Below are 18,873 nucleotides of genomic sequence, written 5' to 3'. Positions count from 1 at the left end.
GGGTTTCCTTTTCTCTGGAAGGATTTACCAGCACCAGCATCCCATGGGAAAGAGGCAGAGAGAAACCCACCCCTGCTGCTCCAAATCCTCAGCCCCCTCTGGGATATCCCTTTAATTCTCAGCATCTCTGCTGCTGCAGAGCAGCAACAACTTCTGGGCCAGCCACAATTACTGTCATGATTCATGCACTAAGAGTGAACTGGGCTGATGGTGGGGAGAGGATAAACAGGGGGACAAATTTCAGACAAGCTGAGACAGAGAACCACCATGAGAGAGCCACGATTATCCAAATATGTGCTGTAAATATGAGGTGGGTCAAGCAATGCTGTCTGAAATTTTCTTGTCTTGAGGAAGGGCAGAATGAGCTTTGCAGCCTGCTCCTTTGTATGTGAGCTGCAAAGAAAGTGGGGAGTGTGAGTGACTGGCTGCCCTCAAATCAATCAGGACTGAGGCAGAATGGATGTTCTGGACCCCAATAATAGGCACCCTGGAGACTTTTCTAATCACCCCTTGCAGCCTGGCAGACTCTGAGGCTGCTGAAGACCTGAGCCTGGCTGAGAGTGCCTGTGATACTCTGCAGATAAACAGTGGAGCAGACAAGCAGAGGGCTCATTAAAACCCCCCAGACAGGAGGACGTCACTCCACAAGACAGCCAGTATTGGATTGTGCTCCCTACAACCACAACATCCACTGAGATAAATTGTTCCTCCCTTTCCCTGCCTGCCTGATCCCTTCCAGCTGCAGACAGCAATGCAGCAAGCAGGGGGGTTCAGCTGACAGAGCTTATCACAGGCTGCACCTTGCCAGTCTGGAGGGGGGCTGCTCCCACTGAGAAGATTTCCCTGCTCAAGTTGTTCTCCCTCTGCAAGAGGCAGCACTGCAATGCAGATGTCAGACCCCAGCCACAACATGTGTGCCCTGATTAGTTTCTAATTACAAACCACTTCTGGAGCCACCACACCAGATCTGGGAGAGAGGAAGGGGAAGCTTTAGCAACAAACAGACACAAAATCCCTATGCAAGGAATGCCAGGTCTCCATTCACACAAGGGCTGCTGATTTTGGGTCCAGGAACTGAAACCCAGCACTGGGGACACTCTCAGGCATCTGCAGCCTTGCTAGGAGAGAATCTGCAGTGGCACCAACCCCTCCAGGACAGAACAACCCTCTCTGGCAGCTGCAGAAGCCTCTTGGAAACACTGCACAGATGAAGGGATTTGGACAAAGAGGCCTTTCACCATGGAAAAGGCAGCACCAATGTTTAAAGGCTAAGAAAAGAGGGGGAGGTAATTTTTCTAGCATAAAGCTGGTGTGTTGGTCAAAATTAGCCTGGTTTTCTTGGATGGGTGAGATGTCAGGAATCTTTCACATGAGATCCCACCTACAACCCAATCCCAGTGGTGTGTGGTGATGTATAACACACAGCTTGTCCCCAAAATCCACATCCCAGGCATCATGAGTGACTAAAGCTGTATCCCACTGTGTCCTTCCCAGCAATATATGGATCACTGATATTCTGTCACCACCAAACACAAGAAATATGAAGTGTTACAGAAATTAATCCCTTTTGGGAGCAGCACCATGAGCTCATAGTCCCAGTCTCCCCTTCTTCCCCTCTCCTGTATTCTCTGCCTTTGCTGTTATCCCTTCCAATATTTCCTTCAATTTTCACGCTTCAAGGCTCTCTAAAATTACAAATCAGGACTTGTCCTCAGAAAAAGGACCAGCTGTCTTGTCTCCCTGACTGCAGGAGTGCCCTCTGCCTCTGAACTGACCCCAGCATGCTTTTAACAAATATTATAACCACTGACCCTATTAACATTCACACGAAATGCCATGCCCTCATTCCCCAATCCAGCCTTCCCACTCCCTTACTGGATTGGCAAGTCACATATCCAGTGCTTTAGAAAAACAAGAGGCTGAGAGTTAAAACACTGAGAGGAAAACACTGAGCAGATTCCATTTGCACCTCTGTCATCCATGCCAGGCCATAGCTGTGACCTTCAATGTGCTCTGTGCCCTCAGAGTCACACACACACTCCTGTCCTACCCCTTTTCTGTAAAAAAACGGATAATAAAGCTTTGCTGTCCAAAAGCACATGAGGGTTTAGGGCACAGGGCAGGTAAAGGCAGTGGCCTGATGCTCCATGATCCCTCCTCAGCCCATTAGAAGCAGTAAGTGGATGCTGGCACAAAAAAAGATACAGCCTGAACAGCATCTGTCCAAGTTCATTAGTTTACCAAGATGAACGGATCATTGGATGCACTTTTTTGGCAAAGAAAACCCATCAGACTTGTGATTTGCAGGCCTGAAAGTGAGGGGACAGCTTCCCATTGCCAGCCACATCCACACACCAGATGGTGCAGAGGATTAGATGCCCTGGCCTGGCAGTGTACAGCACGATGTGTCCTGGCTTTGGGCACTCCCAAACACAGGTGGATTATAAAGGGAGCTGTGGGAGAGGCCAGGAAACAATGAAGGTCATGAACTGAACATCCTGTTGTTCAATGGCACTTGACACAGGAACTTTTAACACCAAATCTGCCTCAGGAGTGACCCTACAAGTCATAACATAACTGCAGCCCAAACAGAGTGAAGGGGCCAGAGGAAGGTGAGGGATGTGTTTCCATGGAACAGCTGGCCCATATTTCCCATCACCAGGCCAGTCCCCACCCTTGTGTCCCTGCTCTCACTGCAGGACTGACAATCCCCACCTGAAGGGAACCTCCTCCTCGGGCAGCTCCATGTAATAGCGGATGAAGAATCGCTCCGAGTCCTCCCGCTCGCCGTCGGCCACGATGCTGCCATTCAGCTTGGTGATGCATGGCAACCTGCAGGCACACAGCAGCAGCCAGTCAGCCAGCAGGGAGCCCAGACAGCTCACCAGCAAGGCAGACACATCAAAAGTGCCTCAGCTTTAACACCGTTGAGAATTCCTGCCAGGAAGCTCAGGCCTCGAAAGTTCCATGTAGTTTCACAAGAACATTCAAAATTGAGCATTTTCCTTTCACCACAGAGATGCACCACACGTGCACAGATTTGTAGGAGACTCACAAAATCCCCTGAGAAGCAGAGCAGTCAGATTTACCACTTTCACTTCTCTGACTTTTCCACAAAACAAGCTCCAATCTTTCTGCATTCACACAGAACCTCATCTCCTACCAACCTCTTCCTCTGATGAGCTGTTCCCACCCAACAAATCAAGCCCCAATCTTTCTGCATTCACACACAACTTCATCTCCTGCCAGCTTCTTCCTCTGATTACCTGCTCCCACCCCTGCCTTGCCTTGTCACATTTCTGCTGAGCAGAACAAACCAACAGACCTGGCTATTAGCAGCTTCCTGCGTTCCTCGGTGGTGTAAGACTGCAGCAGAGGAATTCCCAACAATTTCACTTCCTCAAGCTTGGGGAAAGAATTTAACTTGTCAATGTCTTCCCAGCAATGCAGACCTGCTCAGGAGGAAAGATTTGTGTTAACAAACACAGAAAACATATCATGGATCCAAGATAATCAGACACAGCCAAAGAGCATATGTGACAGGAGAGTGTCACTGCTGCTCTTTTGAGAAGTTGGCTTTTTGCTCACAATGTGCTGCTAAAAAAATCAACATTTGCTTACAAGATAGAGGAGCTGAAATTCTCTTGTGCTGTTCCCAAATCTAGAAGGATGCTCTTCATGGCTTTTTTATGGACCATTCAACCTTTATCCTCACTGCTGGGGACTGACCAGCATCAGAGATGCTGCCTTCAGAGTGTTAAAGTCACCAGCACTTCTTTCATTCCAGGCATCACTAAACAGCCATCAGATGGCATTACCTCACTCACAACCACTCTGGGTGCCATTTCTGCTCACAACCCAATGGTGAAACAGTCCCAGAAGCCATCTAGCTATTTAATGAAAAAGGTTTTAACTCATTTTCAGCCCCCTCAAGACCTGACATTTGGGATAACAAAGCAAGCAGGGAGAGCAAAATAAAACAAAGCTGAGGATTGAGGCCAGCAGAGCTGTGATTGTGTGGTAAGATCAACACAACTCATCTTGGAGTCTTCTGCCAGAACTTCAGAGTGCAGCAGCTTTTTCTAAAACCCCAAAAAAGTTTTAACAAGCTCCTTGGGATTCCTATTTGACTGTCAGCTCCCAAAACATCAAAATGCAACACAGAGCCCAGAGTTCTTAAGCACCTGGCATGAAAACTGCAGAACTACTTACCAGAGGAGCACTTGTTCCTCAGTGAGACAGTGCTTTCAAATGCAGCTTAACAGGCTTTTCCTCCTCTAGTTAAGCTTTTATTACAGGGATTCCTTGATGCTTACATTGTAGGACATATTAATAAAGTCCCTTCTACCTGCCTGACACTTCAGCAGCACTTGCACAGCATATAAAGCTGTAAAGAACAAAAGCTGCTGGTGCATGAAGTGCTCCTGCAGATGGATTTCTGCTGTGTGTCATACACAAACACATCAGAGCCCCCAGGAGCTGCCCTGCAGCTCCTTCTCTCCCAGCACAGGGTGCTCTTCCCAATATTCCAACTGCTCATTCTCTTGCTGGAGCATTGGCTGAGAATTCTCTGGGGCTGGAGTGTAAAAGCAGCTTCCAGCATCACTTGTGAGGCTGTAATGAGTGAGCACAGATGACAGACAGCTTCTGCTGGGGGATGCTTGATCCATGCTGCACACCTGCACATGTCCTCATTTTACCCAAGATAAAACAGGGAAGAAAGGGAAAATGGGATTCTTTTATCCCCTCCACTGCCAGACATTTATTTATCATTCCACAGCCAGGAGTACCTGAGGCAGGGATGGGAAACAGAGGGAAACTACCAACATAAAAAAAACCTTTCAAGCTCATTTTGATTAACTGGTCCACACTGCTGTGACTTTTGATAATGACTGACTACCCAAAGCAGCAGGAAAATCCCACAGATGGGCAAGTTCATTGCTTGTCACCTGTACAGGAGGAGAGACTCTGATCAACCAACAAAACCCATCCCAGCTGCCAGGCTCTCACCTGACTTGTGCAAATTGATGGATCTTAGGTTGGGGAAGAGCCTTGCCAGGGAATCTTCTGACTCTTCAATGGTTGTGAGGTTGTTGTTGGCCAGGATAAGTGTGTCCAGTGATGGAAACATAATTCCCAACTTTCGAATTTCAGTCCAGTCTTGAAGATTATTGTCAGTTATGTGGAGTAGCTTGAGAGACTGACAGCACACTGGAGAACAAGACACTGTTTCGTAGTCATTAAGGCACAGGAAGAGCTCCTCCAAGCTGCACAGGGCAGAAAGGATCATGTCATCAATTCTGTGGGATTTTAACACAACTTCTTCTAACAGCTCTGAGAACCTTGGTGTAGGGAAGGCCTTTGAGCACTCCATATGGTGTTTCAACCATATCTCTGCTCCCATCCATATCTTCAGAGATTTAAAAAAAACTTTTAAGTGTTCCTTGAGTCTCTCCCAGTATTGTGTAACAGATTGGTTGGGGTTGTCTTCTACACCTGTGCCCAACAAGCCACTAACCCACTGCTGACTGGGACCTGCTCCCAGGGCTCTCAGCTTAATTTTGACACAACACTGATGATGATTTTTCCCCCCACATCACTGCCAGACTCCCATTAAAGAAAGAACAGATCCCAGTAAAGAAAGAACAGGTCCCAGTAAAGAAAGAACAGATCCCAGTAAAGAAAGAACAGATCCCAGTAAAGAAAGAACAGGTCCCACTAAATTTTCAGACAACTGAACTCTCCCAATCCCAGAGAAGTGTAGACTGGCCACACAGGACATTCTGTTGTCATCATCTCTGCTTACAGAGCCACACAAAGAGGGATCTGTCACCAAAACCAAGCCACTGAAGACATTCATGGGAGCAGAATGCCAAAGTGGCCCGTGATCAAACCACAGAAATCAACACCTTAGCAGAGAAAAGCAGGCTGAAATATTCCTTGACAAGTGGCCAGACCTCAGAGGTACCTCCCATTTAAGAGGTATGCCCTACATCATTCACTGCACAGTGACTCAGAGGGAACTGTGAGCCTCCTACATTTTTGGGGTGATTATTCACCTCTGGTATTTAGGTTTGGAGGAGGAGAATGCTTGGGCTTTGCAGCACCACCCCAAGTCTGGTTTTTAGCACAATGTAAAGCACTCACCTGGAATTCCCAAACTCCTACAGGAAAACAACCCCTTTTCTCTACTGATGTTTGCATCCTCCCAGCCCCCTCATTCCTCAGCACATGAGTCCATAACCCAGGCATGACCTGAGTGCAGCAAACCCCAGACTGGCAGCTTACTCAGGTAACTCCTGCAGGATGGTGTGCACTGTTTCCCAGGAAGCTTTGCTGTTGTTGAGCACAAGTTTTCGGACGCCAGCGAAAGAGCCAGCACAGCTTCTCTCCAAAACTGACAAACTGAGAGGGTTGGAACTCAGGTTTAGGAACTCCAAGTGGGGAACGTTGGACACAATTTTACTGACCTAAGTGAGGAGGAAAAGAAAAAAAAATAGAATAGAAAGAAAGAAATGTGTATCAGGTAGTAATCGGACCTCTGGCAATAATATCCCACCTCCTAAAAGGGGCCCTGTGGAATCATCACCAAGTAATGATATGGGGAACAACATTGGGATATCTACCTGTAATTCATACTGCAGCCATTCCTGATCTAGATGGGTTGGTTAATTGCTCATTCTCCTCAAGAGTTCATTTAATTACACTCTGGGAGCAGCTTGATAAGAGAAATGCAGTCCCTTGGGAGAGGCCATAAAATCCACCTCAAGGCCAAGGCTGAGCAGCAGCTCCAGGAGCCAGCCCTTGCTCACAGGGGGCCATGGCCACTTCTCCTGCCTCCACAGCCAACACTGGGCACTTGTCCAGCTTCCCACTGCTCCCACAGAGCTCAGCCAGTCCCTGATTCCCTCCCTGACTGGGGAACTGAGTGGGAAGCACTTCAAACACCAGCAGAAAATAATTCTGGGTCAGAGAACAGCTGGCTGGAGGGCTGTGCTCCACAAAGAGTTGGGATGGGCAGCCCAGGGCACACAGGGGTCAATAAACACCCAGCTGTTGGCAAAGGGTGATTGTCTCATGAATTCAAGTGTGGCAAACATGAGGTAATGACTCTGTCCCACTTTACCCCTCCTCTCAGCTGATGTCATGGTTTGGGTGCTACACCTCAGGAGTTAAGTAGGCAAACTGGATGATATCAGTCCAGCAAAACCACAAGATTTAGGAAAAAAATGGCTTCTGATGGGTGCCTGGAAAAAGGGTATTTTTTTCAGTATTATAGTAAAATAAGGAAAGGAGGCATTAAAGTTCTTAGCAGGTATAAAAAGCTGTTGTATAAGGAACAGTGATGATTCTCCTCCTGCCTGCTGAGAACAGGGCAGGCAGAAATTGGCTGAAATTGCAGCACAGGAGACTTAAATTACACAGTTTAGCCTATGAGGTTATTAGCTAAGCATGGGAACAGGCTACCCAGGGATCTGGAATCCCCAGCAGCTTTTAGGGGTGGGGAGATATTTATCTGGTGTGGATGGGCTGTGAAAACTTAATCCTGTCTCAGAGGAAGGGGCCAGCACACACAGAAGCCTTTCAGTTGCAGGGCAGCCTGAAGAGAGTGAACACAGAGCAGGTGTGAGATGTGCAGCTTGTGAGTGACCAGATATGAGGTCAATCCCACTGAGCTGGGACACTGCAAACATTGCATTCCCTCCCTTAAGACATGAGAATCTGATGGCACAAAACCCCATGATACCTTATTTTATTCCACATATTTCTAACAATAAACACTAACATAAAAGGAGAGCATAATCTAGTGAGGAACTTAATGACACTTGAATGGATTGAGATGGTTTCACTCCTGTTACATTGCATTTATTGAGCATTATTTCATCCAAGCACTTCAAAGGATTTTACAACAGCATTTAGCATTAATTAATGAGGCTGCAGAAATACTCTTTGTGGTAAATATTATTAAATCTGTTCTGCAGATAAAGCAACAAAAATGGAGAAGGAATAAACACCTTGTCCACAATCACAGTGGCAAAGCTGGGAATCAACTGCCACTCTGTCAAAAACTAAACTGCTCATTAACTTCTTGGTGTTAGAAATGCCAGTTCCAGCGCTTTGCATGACAAAACCATATAAAAATACAGATTTTTCACCCACGAGCCAAGACTGTAAGTCACAAGTTAGAGGAGTGAAGTGCCACACTGGATTAATTTTATCGCATGTATTGCTCAGTTGCTGTCGAAGTAAATAACCATCACCTTCAGAGATGAGAAAGAAACCACCAAAATGGAACTCTCCCCAATGCAATGCATTGTGAAAGGCACCCAGCAAGGTGCCCATCACCATTTTACCTCATGCCAATCCTCCAGTTTGTTGTCAGAGAGGTCGAGCTCGAAGACGTGGGCGCAGAAGGCGGCGATCTCGTTCTCGTCCCCGGCACAGGTGATGCCACAGCTGTTGAGCACCAGCACACTGGGCAGGTTCAGGCGGTCTGGCACAAGGAAAAACACAAACTGCCTCTGCTCAGCACTGCCTTGGAGTCACAGAATCCAGCCCCAAACCCAACCAGCAGGAGAAATCCACCAGAATGTCAGAACTGACCCCGATTTCAGGTGAAACGCGGGTTTTGTAACTGGCACCATGCTGAAGCTTTGGTTGGGAACATGAAGTGCCACTCCTATCAGTGCTCTTCAGTTCTTCCCTGTATTTCTGTGCATTTCAGGCTTCTCCTTTGTCATTTATGGCTTGTCTCCTATCAGTCCTTACCACAACTTCTGCTGCTGCTGCAGATAGGACACAGCACTAGGGGAGTGTCAGCTGCACAGTCAGAATCCCTTATCCTCCAGCCCTGAGCCCACCTGGACCTAGTGACAGCCAGGAGGTATTTAAACATTTCTTAGAAGCTATTTAAACATTTCTTAGGAGACATTTAAACATTTCTTAGGAGGTATTTAAACATTTCTTAGGAGGTATTTGAACATTTCCTTTCTAAGCTTTGCCTTCCCAAGGTTCAGTGTAGAGCATTCAGCATCCATGCACAGACTCAGGTCTCTGCTCTGGTTTTGCTCCAGCTCCTCTTCATGTAAATGCACTCAAAACTACAACCAAGGACTTGGAACTCAATCACAGCCTGCTGTGCTAAGGCTAAACCATGACAAAAAGCTGGGGAAGGAAAACAATTTCCACCCAAGAAATCCACGTTGAGCCAAGGCAGTTTTGCACTCTTTCATGGCTTTGCCACCTCTCTGGAGTACTGAAATCCATTACAATCCAACCACAAGGTTTTTCTTAATATAGGTGGCCTCTTTTCTCCTTAACATTTGACAGCTACATGACTAGAAAGAGATTTTAGCAGCAAACAATTACCTGGAGTGATCTGAGTTTCCAAGTTTTCTGGCTCAGAAGTGTTTGGTTTCCTAAAAGGACAGTGTGGCACTTTGGGAATTACTAGTACAGTATTTGTAAGTCATGCCTCAGTCACATTTTAAGCTGTGGCCTCTTTTCAGCACACAAACAGCTCAGGTGAGCAGGAAAAATGTAAATTTACCTGCAGAGAGGGCACTGACTGAACATTCCATCAGGCCATTTTTCTGTTCTTGTTCATTTTGAGTGTTTTATCCTGAACTGAACTCAGGCCCTTTTTTTTCTCCTCTGTCAAACCCAGTTATTGGAAACTTCATCCAGCTGATTTCCATGGCTATTTTCCCCTTTGGGGCTGGTTATGACACAAATTGACCTGATGGATGTTTGGATTACTCCTCCAGATCATGATGGGAAAGATGTGTGACACAAAGCAGGGGCAGCTCTGATGGGATCAGTGTGAGCTTCAGAGCCATCCATACAAACCAAGAATTAAATGCCAACATCAGAGAGTGTGGGAAGACTAAAGGGTGTCACATGGATCTAGTTCAGAGATGGTGACACAGATTCTACAGTCTGGGAGGCTCAAGGACATCCACAAGCAGCACAGAGCTTCAGACACACATCTGGCTAAATTCCCTCAAGGCAGCAAGGTCAGGAGCACAGGAGAGGGCAATTCTTCACTAGGTCACAAAGAATTTGGTGCCTTGAGAAGACAAAGCACACTGCAAGTTCACCTGAGACACTTGTCACCAAAGCAGCCTGGCTGGAGGTTCAACAATTTATCACTCTGCTTGAAATATGTCCCCTCCTGGGTACACTGAGCTCCTGTCCCTGCAGGCATCAAAGCAAGCTGGTGGCACAGGAAGCAACCTCAAATTTAGATATTTTATGTATTTTTAAGCCACTTCTGCCAAAACACCTGTTTCTGCAGGCAATAATGAAATAGAATCAGTGGCCTAAAGAAAAGCTCCAAGGACTGCTGAGCCCTCAAAACAGCCTGCACAGGGCCTTGGGTCCATCTTCCACTCCCAGGGCTGGAACCTGGTGATCCTTGGTCCCTTCCAACCCAAATGATTCCACTCTATTCTCTAACTCTGATGCTGTCATGCTGTAGAGAAATTTCATTTTTTACAGCAACCAGTTCTGTCACTTTCTAGCTTTGTTAGATTCCAATCTCTCAACTCTCCAGTAAAAAAAAAAAAAAACAAAAAACATTGTGATGGTTCTTTTTCTGGGCAATTCAAGGAGATTTCTCCTCCCAGATGCTCAGAAAGAGCAGAACTCACCTTTCATAGGTGAGCCCTGAGGAGTGGCAGGGACATGCACCCCCATGCCAGGCCCACGGCGGTAGGGGAAGTTCTCAGGGCTGTATTTCTCACACAGAACTTGCATGAAACTCCTTCCACTGGGCTGGTCCATGCTCCCTTCTTGGACTTCTGGAGAAAAAAAGAAAAGCAGAGCATATGAGCAGTGATAGGGGTGCTGGAGGGCACAGTAAAAGCAAGCAGGTGGGTCATGGGTTTTATTTCTGAGCTCCAGATCATCTAACAGGTCCTGTTGCAAATTCAAGATTAAAGTAAAACATTACTTGAAAGAACCCAGAGCCAGAGGGTTTGGTGCTGTACAAAGCCAGCATTACAGGCCAAGTTCAAGACCTCCTTACTCCTTATCTTCCAGGATGATTCCAGGCTGCAAAATGTGACTTCTGCACTTGTCACTTCTGCCCCTCCCACGAGCACTGTGAGAAACCCCCAAACACATTTCCAGGGCAGCCAGGAGGGGAAGGAGCAAACAGCTGCTTGTGAGCAGGAGATTGCTCCAACAGCTGTTTGCCAGCTTCCCCTTTCTGCTGTGTCACCAAACATCATTTGGCCAGGCTGAAAAGCACCTCCTGCCAATTCCATTCTGCAGCTGCCTAATGTATCTGGGAGATAATAACTGTGCCCTTCATATCTGGGCATGGCACAGAGCAGCACAGGAAGAAGGCCTTGCCTCAGCACAGGCTGCTGAGCTGCCTGCAGAGATACTGAGAGTCAGCTGGGAGTTTTTTTGGCACCAGCACCCTCCATGGCAGGGTTCTGGCCTGCCCAGGTGGGACTCAGCCTCTCATTCTGCCCTCTTTTCCTGAACTTGGCATTTGATGGGTTTCTAACACAGCAGCAGAATGAATGAAGGTGAATGAATGAAGAGATTGTTGTTTCCAGAGGTCTCCTAGTCCTGCTGCCCATCATGGACACAGCATCACAATCCTGAAAGTGCAGGAACCAGTGCAGGTTTCCTACAAGGTTCAATTAGTCATTGGGCAGCTTTTCCACTAATTACCACTAAATTACATTTTTAAACCTCAGACTGGTGCCACACATTTATTGTAAGCTATACTGCTAATCCTGAATTGAAGTTTCTGCCCATTTCTTTCCCTTAGCCTTGTTACAGACAAATCTAGACAGAAAATTCTAAACAAAAGTGTTTTCACTAAGGCTCCATTTGTTGAGAATCATGTTTAACAAGTTCCACTTCACTTCTTCATGACCAGACTACCTAAAACCCACCAACCAAAAGGATTAGAGTACAAGAAGCAGCAATTGACAGAAGCATGTTATCATTTTTATATTATATATAAAGTTTAAATGTCATAAATAGGGACTTGCAGGATTAGTCTTAAAAAAAAAAAAAAAAACAAAAAACAAAAAACAAAACCCACCATTTTCATCTCTCAACATAGCTCAAACTTGACTCATATCACTACTCTATCTAAAATCAAAAATTAAATCCTCAAACTGGAGTTTGATAGGAACAAGGCATTTAGTTTTAGGCTAAAGCATTCCATATGGTCCAGGAACAATTTGCAAAGCTTTAGGCTGAAAGGTCTCATTCCAGAGTGGTCTGGGAGCTCAGCAGCACCCACAGACAGACAGGGCTTTGCATTCAGACCTCCTGGTCTGGAAATTCTGGAACTCCCATGTGCATAAAACCTTCTGTCCTTCATGGCTTTTCCATCAGCTCCATCCCTCTTCATCTGCTGAACAACATCAGGAGAAACTCACCTTATGGGCAAAAATGGTGTTTTCAGCTACAGGGTGAGAGCAATCCAGAACTGAGAAGAAAAACCACTGACATTTACATCCAACAGCTTTGAATCCTCAACATGTTCTTCCTCAAGCTCCACTTTTGAACACCAGTGCCATTGTGAGATGACAAAAACCTTGTGGAGTGGGCAGTCACCTTTCCCACCTCCCCTCCCATGGGATTGCACATCCCTGGAATCATCTGTCATGCACGTGGCTCCTCTGAATCCCTGCAATTGCCTGGGAGCAGCAGGATGTGCAGAGGGAGTGACAGCTCTCCAGGGAATGCTGGCAGCACAGGGTGAGCTGCAAGGTGCACATTTCTGAGCCTGTCCCTGCTGACAGCACCAGCAACAATTCAGGTCTCAAAATAACTCTGGGTTTTTCTAAATGACAGCATGGAGTGCAAAGGAGGCACTTGGGCTTTGAGAGGTGTCAACAAATAGCCTTTGTTGTTATATTTAAGTGCTCTGCTGCAGGGCTGTGGCCCCAGTGACAAAGGACAGAGAATCTCAGAGTGGTTTGGGTTGGAAGGGACCTTAAAAATAATCTCATTCCAATCCCTTGCTCCAGCATCTTCCTCTGTCCCAGGTCACTTCAAGCTCCACCACACCTGGCTGGATCCAGGGGCAGCCACAGCTTCTCTGGCACCCTGTGCCACCCTCCCCACCCTCCCAGGGAGGGATTTCTCCCCAGTATCCAGTCTAAAGGCACTCTCTGACACTTGGAAGCCATTCCCCTTGTCCTGTCACTCCAGTTCCTCTCATCTGTCTCCCTGGAAGGTCACAATGGGGTCACTCCAAAGCTTCTCCTCTCCAGGCAAACAATCCCAACTCTCCCAGCAGAGCTGTTCCATCCCTCTGACCATCCTGGTGCCTCCCCAGCAGCTCCACATCCTTCCTCTGCTGGGATTCCCAAGCTGGAAGCAGCACTGGGAAGTGTCTGGAAAGAGGAGCAAGACCCTGACTTGAGACTGATTCCAGGGAAACCCAGAGTGCTGCTGCAGCTGATGAGGGAAAAGAAAACACTGAAAACAGCATGGAAAATATCTCCATCCCCTGTGCTGTGAGCCTCCCAGGAGAAGAAGAGATCCTTCAGGAGAATGATGTCATCAATGGCATGCTAATGAAATTCCAGTGGCACTCAAATGCCTTGGGCACATCCCAAAGAGTCACACAGCAAACACATCCTGACATGTTTGTATTCATGGAAAACAAAGAGTAAGGAATGGATGAATGGCACAAACATCCATCTGCAAGGAGCTGGAACACTGTTCTCCTGAGACATGATGCAGGGAAATTATTTTTGAGATGATCTCAAGAAGCAGAGAACTGAAACAGAATGGTTTGGGTTGGAATGGGACCTTGAAGATCATTTAGCTCCACTCCTCCCTGCCTTGGGCAGGGAAATCCCAGCAGGATTTATCAGGAATTGCAGCAGGGCAGGGATCCTGACCCTCTGAGCCACCAGGACAAGGCACCCAAGCAGGTGGGACCCTCTCACAGCCCCATCAAACCCAGCATTGTGTTCCCACAGCACAGCACAGAGGAGACCATGGAGCAAAGAACAGGCACCTGAATTATCCCCTGGCTCCCTCCTGGCCTGACCCTGTCCCACGGCAGCAGCAATTACTGACTGCTGGGAGCCCTGCCCGTGCTGCTGGGGCTGGGCAAGCACACGGTGTCCCCTGACAGCCTGGGGTGTCCCCCCACAGCCTGGGGTGTCCCCCGACAGTCTGGGGTGTCCCCTGACAGCTTGGGGTGTCCCCCGACAGCCTGGGGTGTCCCCCGACAGTCTGGGGTGTCCCCTGACAGCCTGGGGTGTCCCCCACAGTCTGGGGTGTCCCCCGACAGCCTGGGGTGTCCCCTGACAGTCTGGGGTGTCCCCCACAGCTTGGGGTGTCCCCTGACAGTCTGGGGTGTCCCCCGACAGCCTGGGGTGTCCCCTGACAGTCTGGGGTGTCCCCCACAGCTTGGGGTGTCCCCTGACAGTCTGGGGTGTCCCCCGACAGCCTGGGGTGTCCCCTGACAGCCTGGGGTGTCCCCCCACAGCCTGGGGTGTCCCCTGACAGTCTGGGGTGTCCCCCGACAGCCTGGGGTGTCCCCCACAGCCTGGGGTGTCCCCCCACAGCCTGGGGTGTCCCCTGACAGCCTGGGGTGTCCCCTGACAGTCTGGGGTGTCCCCCCACAGCTTGGGGTGTCCCCCACAGCTTGGGGTGTCCCCTGACAGCCTGTCCCTGTCCCCTCTCACAGCCCGTCCCTGTCCCTGTCTCCACACACAGCCCGTCCCTGTGGCTGTCCCTGTCCCCACTCACAGCCTGTCCCTATCCCTGTCCCCTTTCACAGCCTGTCCCCACTCACAGCCTGTCCCTATCCCTGTCCCCTTTCACAGCCCGTCCCTGTCGCTGTCGCTGTCCCCGTCCCCTCGCACGGCCCCTCGCACGGCCCCGGGCTGGCCCGGTGACAGCAGCGTTCCCGCCCCGCGCGGCTCTCGGGGCCGCGGCCGGGGGGTGCCGGGGGTGCCCGGGCGGTGCCGGGCGGTGTCCCCTGTCCCCCGCTGTCCCCTGTCCCCGCCGTCCCCCGCCCCTCTCACCCAGGCCCGGCCGCCGCGTCCCGCATCGACCCGGAAGCAGCTCCAAACATCACGTGACGCCGCGCGCGGTCACGTGGCGGGGCGCTCCCCCCGTTGCCGTGGAGACGGCGACGCCGATGACGTCATCGCTGTCACCAAGGAGGGTTTCCTTGGGATGCGACGGGAAGAGCGATGGCGGCGCGGCAGGGAGGTACCGTGACCCTCTGCCCGGCGCCGGAGGCACACCGGGGCTGCCGTGACCTGCTCGGGGCTCCGCAGCGCAGGAGGGACCGGCAGATGCCGCGGCGGGGACACCGGGGGGGGACAGAGACAAGGGACGGGAGCAGCCCCTGATGAGGGAATTGGGCTGCTCAGGGCGGGGAAGGGACCTCAGCCCTGTCTGTCAGTGCCTGCAGGGAGGGCTCCGAGCAGGGCCCGGGCTCTGCTCGTGTCCCGGCAATGGGGAATGGGCAGGGACTGATCCCAGGGAGCTCCACCAGGACAACAGGAAAAAACTTTATTATTCAGTGACCAAGCTCTGCACAGGCTGCCCAGAGAAGGTGTGGAGTCGCCCTCACTGCAGAGATTCCCGAGCCACCTGGGCACAGCCCTGTGCCTTGGGGTGACCCTGCAGGGGCAGGGGGGACCTGCTGACCCCCTGAGGTCTCTGCCCCAGCCCAGCCTGTGGTTCTGTGATCCCTGCAGGGCCAGGCTCCAGCTCTGGGCGCAGGTCCTTCCCCAGGGTGGCACCCCCTTGCCCCCAGGGTCCTGCTGGAGCCAGGTACATAATATTGCCTAAACCCTGCACAGCCATAGCCATTGCATGCTCAGCAGCGTTGGCTGCACTGGCCCATGCAGCAGCTGCAGCCTTGGCTGGCAGTGCCCCCTGCTCTCTACAGTTCACCCATTCCTCTCCTGTTCACTCAGTGCTGGCACCTCCTTTCCTGCAGTGGCTGGTCAAGGACAGAATTACAGAATCCCAGCTTGATTTGGGTTCAAAGGGTCCTTAAAGCTCATCCCATTCCACCCCTGTGGATGGGCAGGAGCACCTTCCACTAGCCCAGGTTGCTCCAAGCCTGACCTGGATGACAAATCATGCTGAGACTGAGGACAAATCCACCCAGCCTGGTTCCCCACCTCCATCCTCGCATGGTAGGAGCCAGAAACTGCCTGAAACACGGCCTGTCCTGCCTGGCACAGGCAGGGGAGCTGGAGGAGAGCTGCATTAGTCATGGCTGAGTGGCTGCAGAGCATCTCCCCGGGCTGTAACATCATCAGGACAGCTTTATCCTGTTACCAGCACACCCAGGCTGTGCACACTCCTGCAGCCACAATGGCAGCATTGTGGTGCTGCCCAGGCACAGGACAACAGAAAAGCTCCAGCCCCAGCCCAGGGGCTGATTAACTCCTGCTCTGCCAGGAATTCCCTGCCTCAGTCTGGACAGAGTCGTGGGTTTGCACCCACGCAGCTCAGGCTGGGCCAAGGAGGCAATCCTGGCATCCCCAGAGATTCACCAGTGCCCTGAGGATTTCTCAGAAAATCTCCCTCCCAAAGAGCAAATCAAGACCACTGCCAGAGCTGGAGCCATCAGCACATCACATTAACCCCAGCTCCAAATTTACAAGCTGTAATAGGCTTAGTCATAGAATCTAATGAGCTAATCAGAGGTGCCCAAACCTATTAGCACAACTAAAACACAGCTGCACTGTCTGCCATCCCCTGCTTCTCCTCGGGTTCACAGCAGCTTTTTAAACAAAGCACAGGGCATTTTCTTCAGGACCATGGTGGAGAAAACCTTTCCTGGGTCAGGGTTGTGACAAGCTCACCTCTCTGCTGCACAGAGAAGGGCTCAGGGGTCTCCAGGTGCCACAGCCCACGTCCCACAGCCCATCTCCATCACCAGCTCTGCTCTGTGCCACCCTGCCAGCCCCACTCCCCTCCAGCCCAAGCTGAAATTCATTTCATGGGCCTCTTTGCCCTTTCACAGAGAGAAAACCACTTGGGTGTTCTTCCTTTCTACCCTGTTGACACAACACTGGGTTTATCCCACTCCTGGGCAGCTCAGCACAGCTGAACATTTCCTTGCTAACACTCCCTAAAACCCTTCTCTGCCCGTGCTCTGAACGCCTCATTGGGTCCTTTCAATGCATTCTGGACAGAGCTTTGTCTGCATTTGCTTTTCCTTCCCCCTCAGCTTCTCGGATCTGTTTCAGGGAGATAAAGAATTCCATTGCATTCAGAGGCCACACTCTTTGCCTAACAATCCTGATGGTTTCTTTTTGCACAGCTCACCTGTGCTATTTAGTTGCTAGAAGGCAGACAGAGCATACTTTAGCTGGTAACTGGCACCACGGCTTGATTTAAAACACATTTCAGGGGCTGCTTTCTATAATTACAGATGGACTGGATAGAGCAGATGTCTGTGTTAACCTCCACTGGGTCAGTGCTGCAAGTGTGAGAAAGTGGCCACTGTACCCCTGGCTGACTTTAGAGCCCATTTCCACGGAGCCTGGCCAGGTCAGGGAATTGTTAACACAATATAATCTCCCCCCTCCGGGGACCAGTTTGAATTCAGCCCAAGCTAACCCAGATCCTGAGTGCTTATCACCTTGGCTGTCTCATTGTTGCAGGTTGATGAGTCTCCATCTCCTCCTCCCTGGCACACAGGTATCCTCTTGCTGAGGCTTTTACCCCTCCCTGGCAGGCTCCCCTCTTTCCCACAGCTGCTTCCCCAGGGTTAAACAGGCCATGGGAACTGGGAGAACTGGGATCAGCACATCCTCCCTCCTGCCTGGCTGTGCAGGGGACACCAACAGTGATACCTCAAACCCACACTCACCCCACTGACATGTCCCTGTGAGGTGACAGAGCCACCAAATCGCCACCAAATTCAAATTATTTTTATATTTTTAGAGCTGGATCTGATTAAACTCAGCAAGCAAAGCATCCTCAATATCTGAAAATAATCCTGTCCTAAGCATTCCCTCATTGCTCGTGTTTCTAATGCACTGAAAATTAATGTCACCCATGTTTGTCACTGGTCACTTACCAGTTGCAAACTGAGGCCACAAGGGAATCACATCCAGCATAAAAAGCCACAATCTCCCCTAATTTCACTGCCATTTGGTCTGGAAGGAAAAAAAAAAAAAAAAAAAACCAAAACAAACCTCTCCCATGTACTCCTGAAAAATTACCTGAGATGGAGAATCAAACCCAGTCTGTGAAAAATCAAACAGTTAATTACTCACTGTGCTAATGAAAAAAAACCCAACAAAACAGGCTTTATTCCAGCCAGAGTGAGGCATCTAAACCCAATTAATTCCCAGCTCACATCAATAATGCTCAAAAGGTCTCACTGCTCACAGAGCAGGAGTGTCACTGTCACACTTGGGGACATGGGGACACCAAGGTCACCAAACTTCTCTGGGTCACACACAGAGATAAAGGCAGCAGCAGAGGAAGGAGCATCTTTAGACTGTGCTGCTTATCAGAATGCTTCTCCTTATATTAAAAACAGCTGAAGTTTTAGGGGAGAGGATTTAAACCATGCAATTTTCTATTTCTTTTCTGTAGCTTTTTGATCCTTTCACTTTTGGGTCTGGCAAATGCAACTTTCTTCATCCTTGGAGATTATTCTTCAATTCCTCAAAGAGGCTTCAATTTTCTCACAAATCTCTCCTCTTTTCACTTAATTTAAACATTTATGGCCAATTCCATGATTTAATAATGAGAAATAAAATTGGAGATTTACTAAGTGTGGAGAGAAGACCTTTCATTCCTTCTGGGGATTAAGCAGGGAGTTAAAGGTGTGAGCCCTGCTAGCCTGACCTGAGCTCCAGGAATGCCCAATCCTGCTGGATGCTGAGTATT

General features: G+C 49.5%; 1 protein-coding gene across 4 annotated transcripts in view; it reads right to left on the bottom strand.

Annotated features, from left to right (window-relative positions):
• TBCEL (tubulin folding cofactor E like) overlaps nt 1–15,094 on the bottom strand; it is a 43,106-nt gene extending 28,012 nt beyond the window's left edge. For 2 of the 4 annotated variants that reach the window (XR_013776823.1, XM_079326599.1), the window contains exons 1-7: nt 11,030–11,969; nt 10,653–10,802; nt 8,355–8,494; nt 6,289–6,470; nt 5,011–5,267; nt 3,326–3,452; nt 2,716–2,832 (exon numbers count right to left, since the gene is read on the bottom strand). Coding sequence is in view for 3 of the 4 variants with exons in the window: in XM_079326599.1 (XP_079182725.1) it covers nt 2,716–2,832; nt 3,326–3,452; nt 5,011–5,267; nt 6,289–6,470; nt 8,355–8,494; nt 10,653–10,802; nt 11,030–11,327 (1,271 nt within the window). In the remaining variant the exon portion in view is untranslated. Of the gene's footprint in view, nt 1–2,715; nt 2,833–2,876; nt 3,064–3,325; nt 3,453–5,010; nt 5,268–6,288; nt 6,471–8,354; nt 8,495–10,652; nt 10,803–11,029; nt 11,986–15,023 lie in introns of those variants that run through there. The other 2 variants (XM_079326600.1, XM_079326601.1) reach the window with 2 other exon arrangements.
• Nucleotides 15,095–18,873: the final 3,779 nt, after the last annotated feature.

Source organism: Erithacus rubecula (genome assembly GCF_903797595.1).
Source record: "Erithacus rubecula genome assembly, chromosome: 25".
Lineage (NCBI taxonomy): Eukaryota > Metazoa > Chordata > Aves > Passeriformes > Muscicapidae > Erithacus > Erithacus rubecula.
This window is presented reverse-complemented; position numbering and strand designations above follow the sequence as displayed.